At 42.3% G+C, this 15,145-nt stretch overlaps 1 protein-coding gene across 1 annotated transcript in view; it reads left to right on the forward strand.

Moving 5' to 3' along the window:
• The first annotated feature begins 1,511 nt into the window (after window positions 1-1,511).
• The window catches only part of c2cd2 (C2 calcium dependent domain containing 2), a 15,306-nt gene continuing 1,672 nt past the window's right edge, over window positions 1,512-15,145 (forward strand). Inside the window, exons 1-14 of the mRNA XM_027008498.3 lie at window positions 1,512-3,067; window positions 3,238-3,333; window positions 4,045-4,164; window positions 6,615-6,716; window positions 7,357-7,467; window positions 7,981-8,098; window positions 9,332-9,452; window positions 9,802-9,866; window positions 10,064-10,179; window positions 10,405-10,561; window positions 10,684-10,791; window positions 10,915-11,042; window positions 13,025-13,337; window positions 14,856-15,145. The exon at window positions 14,856-15,145 is cut by the window's right edge and continues 1,672 nt beyond it. Of these exons, the coding sequence (XP_026864299.2) occupies window positions 2,798-3,067; window positions 3,238-3,333; window positions 4,045-4,164; window positions 6,615-6,716; window positions 7,357-7,467; window positions 7,981-8,098; window positions 9,332-9,452; window positions 9,802-9,866; window positions 10,064-10,179; window positions 10,405-10,561; window positions 10,684-10,791; window positions 10,915-11,042; window positions 13,025-13,337; window positions 14,856-15,088 (2,058 nt within the window). The 5' untranslated portion in view covers window positions 1,512-2,797 and the 3' untranslated portion in view covers window positions 15,089-15,145. The remainder of the gene's footprint in view (window positions 3,068-3,237; window positions 3,334-4,044; window positions 4,165-6,614; window positions 6,717-7,356; window positions 7,468-7,980; window positions 8,099-9,331; window positions 9,453-9,801; window positions 9,867-10,063; window positions 10,180-10,404; window positions 10,562-10,683; window positions 10,792-10,914; window positions 11,043-13,024; window positions 13,338-14,855) is intronic.

The raw sequence follows: 15,145 nt of genomic DNA on the forward strand, positions 1-15,145 counted from the left end.
CCAGGACACTGTTTGAGCTACTACCATCCGACAGGTTCTGTGGAACATCTGACACCAAAATATGCATACGTAAGAAGTTTCTTTACACTAGCCATTAAGATAATGAATATCCTCTGTAATCCTGTGCCCTGAATTTCACTAAAACCACATACTCTGTACAGTACAATACTTTAAACAATACTTTATATTCTTAATCCTTAGAACAATCTAACTCCGTGCAATATTTTTGGACATGACTACAATACTAAAAGTAGTTCCTGAATGCCCCAAAAATGCAATTTATCGGATGTAATAAAAAGTTTTGTTTTTTTTAAATTAGACATAGACATAATAACATAAAACGTAGAGGATTATAGAGATTCTGTGTCCTTTTAAAATTATTTGTGTACAGGCAGAGATTCTGGGCAGGCTTCAGCAGACCTTCGTGCAAGATATATTATCCCTCTACCATGTACAGGACCGTATAGAAAAACAACTTTAAGATAAGATAAAGAGAAGTCTTCTCTTAGAATGTAGCTGACGCAGGGTGCAACTGGTGTGGGTATTGAATATCAATTTGCATATATTGACTAATGTATGGTTTTGATATAAGGGTGGAAAATGCAATTGATAGTATGTAAAAGAAGGTGGGGCAAATACATAATCACTTCTGAAAAAAATGTATAAAAATGTGAGTTCTCTGTGTGATTGTTAGACATGCTCTGGAGGGTGCCTCAATAATACCTGTTAACGTAGACTTGCAATAAAGGACAGGACAAGTTATTCTCTTCAGCTAATTCAGAAGTCTGCATCTTTATTTTCTATTTAAATGTTTAACTTTAAACTAACTGACAATTTAGGAAGGACATATCACCGCCACTAACAGCAGGCCAGATAGTGTAGTAATCGCGGCACCTTGATAACTTCAATAACTTGGGTATTGTTGCACCCGTGTTGTTACATATTGTCATAGCAATTAAGTGTAAATAGCTCTTGTAGTTGATAGTTGCCAATTATGTCTATTAGTTGTATATTGTCTATTGTTTTATATAAGCACTGTCTTGCCAGTTTAACTATATATTGTGTACTGTGTGGACTAATGTAACCCAGAGACAAATTTCTTGTGTTTTCAGCACACCCAGTCAAAAAAACCGATTCGGATTCAAGGAACGTCAGAGGCATTATGACATTTTTACAACGGGTGCTACTGACCACTCCAAACCCAAAGACTAACCACCTGGAGATCCTGTTGGCTGAAGAGCTCAGTATCAGATATAGTGTAACATTTCTGAGCAATCTAAAGTGTTACAGCTGTACTGGGACAATTCCCAGTAGGAAAGTAGAGGGCTGTGTGTGGTATTCCCCTTCAATCGGACATACATGAAAATGATACCTGTCCCTGAGTCACAAGTCGTCGAAGTTGCTTTATATTTAACAGTGCACTTGCCAGAAGGTCGGACAAGTAACGTACATTACAGTATTTACAAATTACATAGCAAAACACGCTGTCAGAATTTGTTTTTGTTTATTTCGAAATTAATTTCAATATTTTGAAAAGCATCAGTACAACGATAACATTGCGTCACTTCTTCCTGTGTCTTTCCGCATGGAGACGACTATTGTTGCTGTCAGAAAACCTAGTAGTTCTAGCCGGGTAAAGTTCAGAAGTTACATACACACTGATTTACCCATATGGAAAGTAGTCGGAGTACATAGCTACCCAGCTAAAACCACTGGTGTAGCTACCAATGAATGGAACCGGTCTATTTTGGGTGCCGTAGCCGTTTTGCCTAAGACATACCGGTAGGATTATCCTATGGATATTTTCCTCACATGCTAGAAAGCTATCTCATTAACGTAAATGGCTAGCTAGTTCGCTAGCTTTATGGCTGTAGCCGATTACCTTGGTTTCTGTAGCAAAACGGTAGCTTGCCAGCAAGCTAGCTAATAGGTTCCCCCAGTGAAGTTCCTGAATGCTTGACAAATTAAATGCATCACTGCTACTAACAGCAGGCCAGATAATGTAGACATATTAGACCTAATTTTTAGTAAGATTTTAGATATAACCTCGTTTACTTGTCAGCCTTTAAACGGTAGCTGCCTAACTGGATTACTGCTAACTTGTTAGCGAGCTAGCCAATAGGATTAATGACAACTGACTAGCTAGATATCTTGTACTCCGCATCTGAACACGTAGCTACTCAGCTAGTTTGTTCTCGTAACGAACAGTTAACCTAATTAGGGTAGAACGAAAATCTAATCTAAAAAAATCTTGAATTTAAAACTAAAGCAACTAAGCTGCTAGCTAATTAACGTGCTATTATAATATTTTGCGATTAATCATATTCGTTATCTTTAGATTGGCTAACTACCAAGGTTACGTTGAATGATTTTAAAGTTATTTTACTTGGCTAGCTAGCTAGCTAAATTGACGTATTAAATAAATGTTCAGGATTTCAACCAGTGGCCGGTTTTGAATTCCCCAAAGCGTTTTGAATGAGCGAAGAAACTCCACCGCCTGTCGATGTTTCCACGCACTGCTATCGCCACAGTTTGTAGGAAGTGATGTGGTAACTTTTCGACAGATGTGTTAGCTTGGTTAGCTGTCTAGCCATCTTACACAGACGAACGCAGTGGAGCCTTAGAGTAACAGTTAAAAGGGAAAGTACTTTTACCCAAATGCGTTGGGATCTCTAGATATATAACAACATAGGTTATCTTGTTCGGGATTTTAGTGGATTTTGTCTTTTATCTTAGAATGCTACCGAAGGTTTTTACAGTGAGCAAGTGTCTTAAATAGATAGAGAGGTTAGCGACAATGTCGTTTATTGAAAGTTTATTCGGGTATGTTGGCGACTTACCCTGGGTATGTATGGTTACTCTCTTTATCGCCTCCCTCGTAACACTGATCGTGTACTTCGTGCAATATTTTGCAAACCAACCTCATATTGAGGATACGACTCAAGTAAGCGGCGTTTCAGAGGAAGCAGATGCTCTGTTATGTTGGGCGCTGTCATTGCAAAGCTGGAAGTGTAAGTGGAGAAGAGAGTTGTTTCGAGCATTGAATGAAGAATCTAAGATACCAGAGGTAGGTCTCAATTTTGCCACCAACCTTCTTTTCGGGAATAACTAGAATCTTAAGTAATCTAACAAAGACGTTTAGTCTTGGAAGGATAATGCCAGGTTGCATTCCAAACTGTCTTCTGTGAAATGAATGGATTAAAAAGTGGCTAAGAGTTTTTCCTCCTTTCTCATTAGGGGCAGATGAAACTGACCTTTGAAGAAGATGGTGTGCATTCATCAGAACTTACTGTGGGCCACATTTCAAGCTTTAAGAAATCGCCTTGTCAAAAGGTTTTGAAGCATCTTGTATTACTTTTCTCTACACTCATGTATCCTATTAGAAATGAGTCTCATGTTGCAAGAAATGTTTTATAAACCATTGTATGTTGCCATTCTAACTTCTTTTGTGCTTCACCCCTCTAAACTTTGAAACCCTGTTTCTGTTCTTCAGAAGTCCAGTGATGATTCAGACGATTTGCTTTCAGATCCAACATCATTTCATTTTTGGCAGACACCTAAACTCACACAAAATTCATTAGCATTTGATACATGTTCAGGCGAGTTTATGTGGACTTTTGATAGCTTTTCCAGCACCATGCAGTGCGGACATCTTTCAATTTCAAAGAGCTCTCAGCAGTGGATTTTTAGCAAAGGATAGCTGTGTATTTCTGTAATATATTAAAACTGCTTTTGCATGCTTTCTTTGGTTTTGTTGTATGATAGACAATTGGCCATGAAGGCCTGTATGCTAATAGTCCACCATCACTGCAGTCTTACATCACCTGCACGGATACATCACTGTCACTGCGGTCTTACATCACAGGCACATAAACACCACTGTTACTGCAGTCAAATCAAAATCTTGCAAGTGCTGATGACATGTGCGAGTCCTGTTTTGATTACTGGGTTAAAGCTGTGCACCTTTTTAGCATTTCTATGGCAGTGCGAAAGATAGTTAATGTACCTGAGGAGTCTGTTCTGGTTTCTGTGCTCTATTGGCAGAATGTGAAATGCCTCGTGGTCGGAGACGAGTTGCGGTTTTGCCTCAGTGCCTCACCAAGCTCGACCTCATCAGAAGCCCCTTTGCGATACAGTGTGAAAATAGCCCCTCTTCACTTGCAGGTAATTACAGGACATCCAAAGACACACTTCTCTCCTGATAGCAGTGAACTGAATGTTGTGATGAATCTGTTGTTAAATGAGCTCAGTGACAATAGGCAATACTCAGTGTCTTGGGTTTTTGTTGGTCCGCATCTCTCACTCATAGTTGGACAGGTGAGTCACAATGGCATTATAGATGGTTGCAGCAAAGCCCAGTCAGTGTACTGCCTGCTTTTTTGAGCCCTTCCCCATTCTTATCCTGCTAGGTAGGGTGAGCTATAGCAGCCTGCTCCATTCTTCTGTGACATTTTGGATGATGTTTCCTCAAACACGTCTCAGTATTCCCTCTCAGTGTGACCAAAAGGCTGATGGGTTGGGCACATGTGACATGATGGATGACTGGGTCCGTCTGATACGCTGAGTCGAGCATTTGTAAGAAAACCCCAACAAATTGAGGACAAGAGAAATGTTCTCCAAGTGTTTCTGGAGCGTTTTTGGGACGTTTGCCAGTGGTGAGGCAGATAAAGCAGTATCCTGAGGAGGGCCCTCGTGCCAATGTGATAATCTCTCTCTCTGTGTGAAAATATTGCTCTAAATGCTGTCTCAAAAAGGAAATTGTTGCTTTTAAGACAAGGTTAAGGCAGCCTTTGTCTAAACGTTTCATCACAGATATTTTCAGTTTTTCATTAAAAGCTAGAGTGGTCTTTTTAGTTATCGCAAGTCATATGCATTTATGAGTGCAAATGAAATACCAGTGTCTAATGCCTGTGTCTATTTCATGTGTATACATCCTATTCATTTTTACATATTGAACTTCTTTTGAATCAGACAGAATATCTGAATTGAATATGGCTACAAAGCCCCATAGAAGGCAAATAAATCTGTATGCATGGTGCATATTTGCATTTAATAAAGGTAGATTTAATGCTTGAATGCAAAAGAATGCATAAGATGATGTGATATTTTGTCTGTCTGCACCTCCTCATAGATATAGCTGTTTGATTTATAGGGCATGACTCACTCTTCTGCCTCACTGGCTGCTACCACCACCAGGATGTGACTCCTGTCCTCTGGAGCCGCATCCTAACCCTTTTTCTTTATTTCCGCTCTACAACTGACATCACTAGTTTCTTGCCTAAAATCCAAAATGGGTCTCTTCAGAAGGATAGCGCTTTAGTTGCAAATTCAGCCCAATTATGAGCTCAGGAGTGGGCATCGCTCTGCAGGCATTTTGGTGTGTGTTTTTTCCTTATTTGTGAAACTTCAGATTGTCCAAGTGCGCTGAGAGGTTTCTGGTTCGCCAGTGTCAGGTACCTGGTAAATTTGCCCCCTGGGACTATACTGAGAGTAGCAGCTCATGCTGTGTTAAGCTTCGAATGTTTGCATGTGGAGTGTTGACAAATGTGTGGATGCCTGTGTGTGTGGAGTGTTGAATGTATGGATACCTGTGTTTGTAGAGTGACTGTGTTCTACCAGCCAGTATGCAGGCTGTTAAAGCTACGTTACTGGGGGTTGTATAACATGTCAGTTCTATGTCAACCTGAGTAAGAAGCATATTAGTGTGGATGTTATTTTATGCTGTGTGGAGACAGTGATTGTGTTTAGTCTGGTGTCCTCAGGGAAGTGTTCCTCAAGCCAGTGCTGGGCTGCTGCTTCTGGAAAGTTCCCAGCTCTTGTTTCAGTGCCTTTGTTTGGTGAATGTCTGGTTGTTTTCAGCTATTGTTCCTGCTCAGGAGGTCATAGAGGTTTGCTTATAGCTCCAGGAAGCAAAGCCAGTAGACTGTGGAATAATACGCTTACTATAAGGCCCTGGAGTTCAGATTATCAGATTAATCTCAAACTTGCCCCCCTTTGCCAAGATTAGATATATGATTGAAATGTATTTATTTTTCCTTAAATCCTCCTATAAACTACAAAGAAAACATGAAACATTTATTTTGCCCTTTCATGACCTGAGTGTGACTTTAAACTGATTTCACTATTGCACTACCAAAATTGGACTTTGAAGAGTTATGACTGGTTAATTATTATTAAATAATAATAAATGTTTATTAAATGTAGTTTTGTGTTAGAATTATAGCTAATCATATTATATCCCATTGCATTGAACGCATTAACACCAGCCTAGCAAACAGAACTTTATGGGATAGGGAATGTTTTGCAGTGCTGTGAGAACCTGCTGTTTCTCGCTCTCTTATGCTTGCTGAGCTCCAGGTATTTATCCCTATCATGCTTGAACATGACAGGCCATTCTTCTCCTCTCTCTGTATGTGTCGTTAGTCTGGTTTAAGGGGTTTCACTATCATTTTCTTTATAAGTAGTCACTGCCAGTTGAGGATTATCATGCCCTATACAGTTTTCTTGACTGCAGAGTATGTAGTTACCATGTGAAGCTTTGTTATATTGTACATGGGTGTATGTGTGTTGTGTATCCTCATTACCGAGTGTGCGTGTGTGCGCTGTTTATTCAGATGGCCCTGCACATGAGAGAGCTGGATGGTGAGGTGCAGATTACCTGGGGATTGGAGCACCTGGATAGCACAGTGCTGACACTCATCCCCAATGGCACACAGGTGAACACGCTTCTCAGTCTCACCCCCATCAACACACAGGTGCAAACATGCCTCATTGTCTCACCCCCAGTGACACAAGTGCACACACCATTCTGTCTCAGCCCCAGCAATGTACAGGGGTATACACGCCTCCCTGTCTCACCCCCAGTGACGAACAGGTGTATATACGCCTCTCTTTCTCACCCCCAACGACACACAGGTGCACACACGCTTCTCTGTCTCACCCCCAACAACGCACAAGTGCACACATGCCTCTGTCTCAACCCCAGCATTGCACAGTTGCACGTACACGATCACCGACACTTACTCTGTCTCACCAGGACTCCTGCTTCTACTAACGCTCAGCTCTTGTAGAGATGTTTAACGCATAGACGAAGCTTTGACAAATCCTTCCCAAAGTGTGTATAAGTGTGTTTGCCTTTATAAGTAAGTAGCATATAATGTGTGTGTGTGTGTGTGCATGTGTGCATGTGTGTATGTGTGAGGGAGAAAGTGTGTGAGGCTGATTATTTATACTGCAGATGGGTGTTGTAGAATATGACAGCAAGCTCTGTGTGCAAGTGTGTGTGTGCTGCAACAGTGTGTTTCCAGAACTGAGTGTGTATCATGGGGTGTGTGTGTGTGTGTGTATGTATTTCAGACAGAAGGCCTGAATGTGTGTGCAGTAAGAGACAGACTTCGGCAGGTCCTGTGTGATGTTCGCCCTGCTGTAGCTCTGAGCAGCTGCCCTACCCAGTCTGCAGAGCAGAAGGTACCTCACTCACGCTGGGCCAGTCTCACCACAATCTCACTGCGTCTAGGAGTCATAACTAGATGACGAAGCGGAGCTTCACTCAGACTTTAATGTGGAGGTTTAAAGTGATGGGATTTAAAGGAGTCTGATGGGCTCATGGACCTGCAGTGTCTCCGCTACCTAATGGATCACTGCCATAATGCATACATACAGTATTATACATGCCTTCAGAAGTCATTAGATAAAGTAGTTTCCTAAACTTTATATATGACACAAGACTTAGCCTATTCTTGATTTCTAGGCCTTGCTGTACAACATTATAGAAGACACTTTTTTGCATAGAATATCAGGGTAGTGAATGGTAGTGAAGTGTCCATCTCGCCGGCAATAGAACCCTTCCTGCTTATAGAAATTAACTGCAAAAGTACAGGGCTGTGTGTGTGTGTGTTTTCAGATTCAGAGGGTGTACCACTAAGGGATGTTATTTACTGATGGCATGGTCTTTTATTTCCTGTCTCCCCCCTACATCAGGAAGTCAGGAACAAGACCCCCTTGGTGACCTCTCCCCCCAAACCCCCACGCGCACACGACTGGAAACTGTTAGTGAAGAACATCCAGGTCACGTGCAAGCAGGACAACAGTACTGCAGGTCTCAAACCAAAACAGATGAACTCACAAAACCATGGACACACACATGCAAGCAGGACAACACTGCTATACAAGTGTAACTATATAAGTGTAACCATCATAACAGTACTGCAGGTTTCGCACAAAAACACACATACTAAAACACACCACACACACACACAAGCAGGACAACAGTACTGCAGGTCTGGAACAAAAACTCACAAAACCACACACAGAACAGCACATGAACTAACAAAAACACACACAGACACAAAAACACAGAAAAGATAAAAATGCCAGGTTTGCATATAGTATGCATGAAGTTGTGTTTCTCTGTTGCTGTGTAAGGGCATTGTTGGCCATTTCTATGGACTTTTGATCTTCCAGTAGTCCGACATTGTTGTGTTACTGTGAGTGAAATAATACTGTGCCTACCGTTACTATGACTGTAATATGACTTGTTGTGGATGTGAAGACTCGTGTTATTGCAAATTGTGTTTGCAGTCTTACTGTGCCTGTAGTGTTGCCAGGCTTGGGATGTCACTGTTACTGTGGGGTCACTGTGAGGGCAGTTTTACTGTGGCTGTGGTCTAGCTGTAGCTGTAGTGGTGTTTTCTTGTTCCTGTGCTCTAGCTTGTCCCACAGGTCCCGCCTGCTGACTTGCGAGCAGGAAACCCCACTAGCCTCAGCCTCTTTTTCCTGCTCTACTGCGGCAGACTGCCCAATTACTGTAATACACTTTACCAAGGACATTTACTGTGGGTCTGATGCCAGCAAGGCTCATGTCTTATTCATTAAAGAGACCCACATTTCCCCGAGCAGGACGTCGGCCCTCATTAGCGCTTATATCCGGATCGGTCTAGTAGGCGTGCTGTTCTCTGACTGAAGCTCTAGACTGCTGAGCATTTATCTGCCTCAGACATCTCCTCTTGCTGTGGATTGTTCATCTGAGATGTGTGCTTCTACACAGAACAGAGGCACTGTGTGCCAGTGATCTTCATTAATGTGTGAGGCGTACGTCTGAGATGTTTCTTGGTACTGCACTTTTTGAATTTTAATTTTGAATTTAATATGTAGTTAAGGGGAAGAATTTCATGAAGCACCTCCAAAAATGGTTTATTTAAATAGTTGTTAGTAAACAGAATGATGTCTTCTAGTGTCAGAGAGGTTTGAGAAGTGTAATTGTGGTAAATTGTGTGTGTGTTTGTCGTGTGTGTTTTTTTTTTTTTTGGGGGGGGGGGGGGGGGGTTCTTAGGTAGTGCGAGTCTTCAGTGTGCTCTTCAGTTGGATGACCCTCCTCAGAGACTGTTGAGCTCGGTGTACATCTTGGTGTTGGCTCACTCCAGCAGTGCAGTCTGGGAGCAGCCCTTTGTGTTGTGAGTCCTGTCCAGACAGCCTTTCCTACACCCAGCACTACACTGCAGTCTAAAGAACACACATGACCTTTTATAGTCTTTTATTTTAGGAATCACCTGTCTTATGTTTTTGAATTTTAATTTTGAATTTAATAAGTAATTAAGGGGAAGAATTGTCTTCTAGTGTCGGAGAGGTTTGAGAAGTGTAATTGTGGTAAATTGTGTGTGTGTGTTTGTCGTGTGTGTTGGTGGGGGGGGGGGTTCTTTTCAGGTAGGTACTTTTCAACTCGCATTTTCATACAGAAAGATCTTGTTGTATTTTGTGTGTGTGTGTGTGCGTGTGCGTGTGCGTGTTTGCATGTTCGCTCAGTGAACTCAGTGGCAGGTCAAAGGAGCTGAATTTGCAGCTGTTGGATAATGGGAGACCACCAGAGTGTAAGTGATGCTCTGGCTTCTTCTCAAATGAGCAATAATTGTTTCTTTGCTTTAAGCTGAATCATTATGTTTGATTGCAACATGTGCTCAGTTTTAGTCGTGTTTCCAGGTATTTTTAATTATTCTGCATAAATGATAAACATACATTTGGAGGGAGGAATATTTAAGTTTGCGACTGTATTTGTCGTCCTCTTTAGGCTGCTTGCTGGGTCAGGTGTGTGTGCCCTTTGACCTGGTGAAGAAGCATCCCAGAGGACAGCAGTCCTTTGCCCTCATGAGCGCTGACAGAGTGACTGGTTCACTAACTGCTGAGGTAGAATATGAGATATGGATATAAAAGTCCAAAATTGTAAACAGTCTAGAAGATGAGAATCTGTTTTAGAATTTACATTTTCTTTAGCTTATGCTTATTCCAGCTTGACCCCGTGCACTGATCTGATTATACTCGTGAGCACAGGACAGAAATGGTGGGACCGGTGTTTTGTATGTTGTTCTGTCTGGTACGGTGTACAGTGGCCCTCTCCTCCACCTGATCTAGTTCACCTACCTGGAGCCGAGCGAGGTGCGCGCCTGGCATCCCCCCACCCCTGCACCCGCTAAACGTGTGGAGATGGACCGCACCATCATGCCCTGTGGCACCGTCGTCACCACTGTCACTGCAGTGAAGAGCAGGCCAGGACGGGCCCTGCCCCTTGGTACCCCTGCCCCGACCCCTGGTCTTCACACCTGTCCTCACTACTGCCCGTTATTTACTTATTACTTCTGCATAGTAAACTTTTAGTGTTTTGGTTTTTTGCATGTTGTGTCGTGGTTTTAGAAACCATGAAAACTCCACCCAAAACTAAACTGTCTGAGAGACGAGTGTCTGAGCAGCCTGCAGGTCTGGGAGCCAGAGTCAGCAAGGCATTGTCATCGTCAGACACAGGTACCGCACGATCATCAGTCTGAGTTCCTGTAGGGTGGTGGCGCGCTCTGGGAGCTGTTCAGAGTGCAAAGACATGCCCGGCATTGTGTCACTACTGCCGAATAACCAGTGTGTTCTCAACAGAGCTGCTGGTGTTGAATGGGACTGACCCTGTGGCCGAGGCCGCCATCAGGCAGCTTTATGAGTCCGCGAGGCAGAAACTTAAATCCCCAGTGAAAAAGAGCACAATTATTATCTCTGGAGTGGCAAAGGTACACACACACACACACACACACACACACACACACACACACACACACACACACACACACACCCCTACCCATACACACATATACATCCTTCTATGGGGGGACTCTCCCTTGTTGAGTCTGTATTCTCACAAGGGATGTCCTGATTTTTTTGCCTCTTGGCCGAGTACTCAGTAACGGTATGTGATAGTACTGAGTCTGATCTGATACTTGTTTTTACATAGATAATACACTTTTATTCACCTTAAGTACAGTACAAAATCCAATCATATATATGCATGTATGTGTGTGTTATTAAATAAATAAGTCTTATGAACAATAACAAAAGTACTGTTATTAGCATTTTATGCTGCCATAGTAATGTAGTACAGCAGCTTTATAATGATGCTGATTTTCTCAAATTGGCAAGTGTACCTGTGATGCTGTGCTGAGTTTTTTCCTCCATATTTTTTGTGTTGTCCCTCAGAACAACATGAACACACCTATCATCACATCTACCACTATCATAGACACTGGCCGATCATGCAGAGAGATACATTCCTCTAAACTCTCTGTAATTGTAATATATAAACCTCATCTCTTTATACTTTTCATTTTTGTCCAACATCTTTGTAGTTCTAATACATTCTACCTAATCGCTCTGTAATTCTACTACATTCCTCTAATCTCTTTGTAACTCTAGTAAATTCACCTAGCCTTTCTGTAATCCTAAATACATTCCCCTAACTTCTCTGTAATCCCAAATACATTCCCCTATCCACTCTGCAGTGGCGGCTGGCCCAGAGGATGCTAGGGCACTGCTCTCCCTAGTGGAAATTTTTAAAATTTTAAAATAAAATGATCAGTAACTACTTTTGAGTATGAGTGTGTTAAAAATGCACATAACGTGCAATGTATAAAAAATGTTGGGGAAAATTCGCTTCCTGCTTCATGCCCTCTCTCTTCTGGGGTGATAGAAATATCGCGCAACCGTTGCTGACACAAGATAAGCACATGGCAACATAAATTTTGCCAGTGAGTGTCCTCGAATTTGATCCCTAAAGTCAGTCAGTGGTGGAGTACAGATATCTGATGTTATTGACAATGATGAACTCAGTTAACCTACTCAAGCCAAAATCCTTTTGAGAGCTTTGATGGAGAAACTACACGTTGCTAAGTAGCTTGCTAAGATCGGTGGCTAGCTAGCTAGTCAAGTCGTGTATTGGGTATTTTGTGGTAGCTTTTCACGTATGTGCTGTATCATACTGATCGCATTGAAGATGCCTCTGTCATTGCCATCACGTGTAACACTGGCACCCAGTGCATGTAGTTATGTTGTTTTCAGTTTCCACTTTGAAATAATCCCACACTGCACACACTACACTGCACATGAGCTCCTGATAATGCACTTCATTGTCGCAAATTCTGAATGTCGTGTATACCCCAGTTATGATAATGATGCAGTTATGTTGATGATACCTTCCCCTTACCTCTCTGTAATTCTAATACATTCCCCTAACCACTACATAATACTAAATCAGGCACACATGTGGAAAGCACATAAGTATCAGACATGGATCAATTTTAACATAGCCTGTCCCAATCCATTAGAATGGGGCTGGATCTGCTTTAATACTGATATTCCGGATTAGAGTAGATTAGGACTTCCCTAAATTTGCACTTACCTTAAATTAGTAAAAGATGGCACCTAATCACATTCTCAGTGCACTGCTGGTGTGGTTTTATAGGCCCTTTATTGACCTGAGGATTGAGTTATTGCTGAAGGGGTTTCTACCTAGTATACTTTATAATGTCATATTATATCTAGCATACTTTGTCATAAAATATGTCATATCTAGTATACTATATAATTTATATTTTCATAGCTAGTATACTTTATTATGTAATATTTCCAAAATCTCTTTAATCTCACATGTTTTATTTTGTTCTTAGTCCCCATTATTTGTATAATCCTGTTTGTTGTCCTTGCGTGTGGGGCTCTTTAGGCGCCACTGACCCAGGATGAGGAGCTGGCGTTGATGGCTGGCTATGCTGCTGCTATGGACGCTTCCATGGCTGAGACCTGTGAGAGCGTCACCCAGGAAACAACCGCCATGGCTGAGACCTGTGAGAGGGTCACCCAGGAAACGACCTCCCTGGACCCAGCAACGGTTCTTAGTGCACTGGAACCTTCGAAAGCCTTGGGGGAGCCCAGCGGAGCAGGCCACCTGGAAGACTGGGAGAGCCAGGCGGGAGAGGACCCAGACGCTGACCAGACTTCCCTGTGCATGTCTGAGACCGGCTCCAAAAAGGGAAAAGGTGAGAACTTTGCCTTTCAGCTGCGGTTACTGTGCCAACAGGAGCTTGTTGATTCTTATTGTTATAGAATTCCATCTTTACTGAGATTGAGAAATGGCACCATTGTGCCCTGCAGCCTCATGCTGAGATTGTGTGCTGCTGATCCCACATATACATTTGGTCAGTAACTCACAAGTATGCTTTGACACCAATGCTTGTGGTTGTACTTGCGGTAGCAGCCACTTGTCCAGCATGCTGGACAGCACCCTGGACAGCCGTCTGACTGTTGCAAGTCTCTGAGCTTTGGGATCCCTGCTGGGATTGGATGGAGGCTGGTGACTCATACTGTCCTTACTGATGGCTCAGTGCTGGTTGTACTTTGCGGAGATGCCTCTAAACACAAAGTTAAAAAAATATCATGCAGTGTGTATGTAGTTCTGTTCAATAAATGACTGTATTACAGTCCTCAGATCAGTTATGAGGGAGGCAGTTGTACTGTTGCATATATTCCATTTCTTGCCTTGCTTTGTTCATAACTAAATGTGATGGTAAAATTTTTGTAGTGTCTTGCTCTGTGTATTTTCATCCTTTGATCACATACTTCTTTCTTTTCTCCTCTGTACCTTTCTCTGTATGATCTCTTTCTTTGCCATCTTAAAGAGGAGAAAAGTGATAAGCAGGCATTGTTTCTGGCTGAGTAAGTTCTCTCTTGTGAAGTCTATGGTAATGCACTTATATAGACTTCCCTGCAAAACCTTTTGTAGTTGAGTGCAAAGCAAACCCAGTCCATGACCCTGTTAATTTCAACTAATTACTCTCTTTTTAGTCACTTAGCTGTTTATTTTCAGCTGCACTGTTTGGCTATGAGTGTATTTAATTAGTGTTATATGCTCTAAATGGAATTTATTCATCTGTATACTTACACATAAATGTATATACTATATGCTTCACAACAAATGTATGTGGTTTCATACATATTCTATTGCTGAAATCTGTACTTTTCAAATATCCCCTGTGTTGTTTTGAGGGACGGTATGGACTGGTTCAGATTGCTTTTGTCCCTTAATGTAGCATCCATGTTTAGGACATAACCAGTACATAGGGCAGCTAAATACAAACACTCTGTTATTTACATGTCCTCCGTAACTATTAAATGGTATTCTTAATATACCAAACTTCTGTCTCTTCGAATTAAAGGACGATAGGTTTGGTTTTACAAGGTTACATTCAGCAGGGCCCTGACATCAACTGCGCCATCTGGAGGTCAAAATAATAAATAGGCCATCATCAGACACCAGGCACCAAACTGAGCGCCTCAGTTTCTTAGGGAATTATTTGATGTAGCAACCTGGTAAACGTAGCACATTTAAGGCAAGGCAGGCACAGGTCTTAATCTTAATCTTTGCCTTAGAAGGTAAAACACACATCAGCCCTGCAACCTCTCTTAACAATAACGTTTGACCTCCAGCTTGGCTCAGCACCAGCAGTAATAAACATTACTCATGGTTTGTTTCTTCTGTGTTTTGGCGCCCTCTGCAGGCAGCTTCCTCCACAGGAGTGCCAAGCTGTTCTTCCGTCGGAGGGCGCAGAGGAAGGAGCCTGGCATGAGCCAGTCCCACAACGACCTGCAGTACTTGGAACAGCCAGACGTTCCGACAATGGCCGACAGAGAGAAGAGGACAGCCACCTTCAGACGCATCATTAACCGCAAAATGCTTCCCAGGAAGAAGACCAGAGCCAACGGCACTGCACGGGAGTCTCCGCCCTGCTGACGTGCGCCGAGTTGCCAGCGTTCATATAAGCTCTGCACTACAGCTGCCTTCTCTGAC

Source organism: Electrophorus electricus, chromosome 19, assembly GCF_041902795.1.
Source record: "Electrophorus electricus isolate QZ-2024a chromosome 19, ASM4190279v1, whole genome shotgun sequence".
NCBI lineage: Eukaryota > Metazoa > Chordata > Actinopteri > Gymnotiformes > Gymnotidae > Electrophorus > Electrophorus electricus.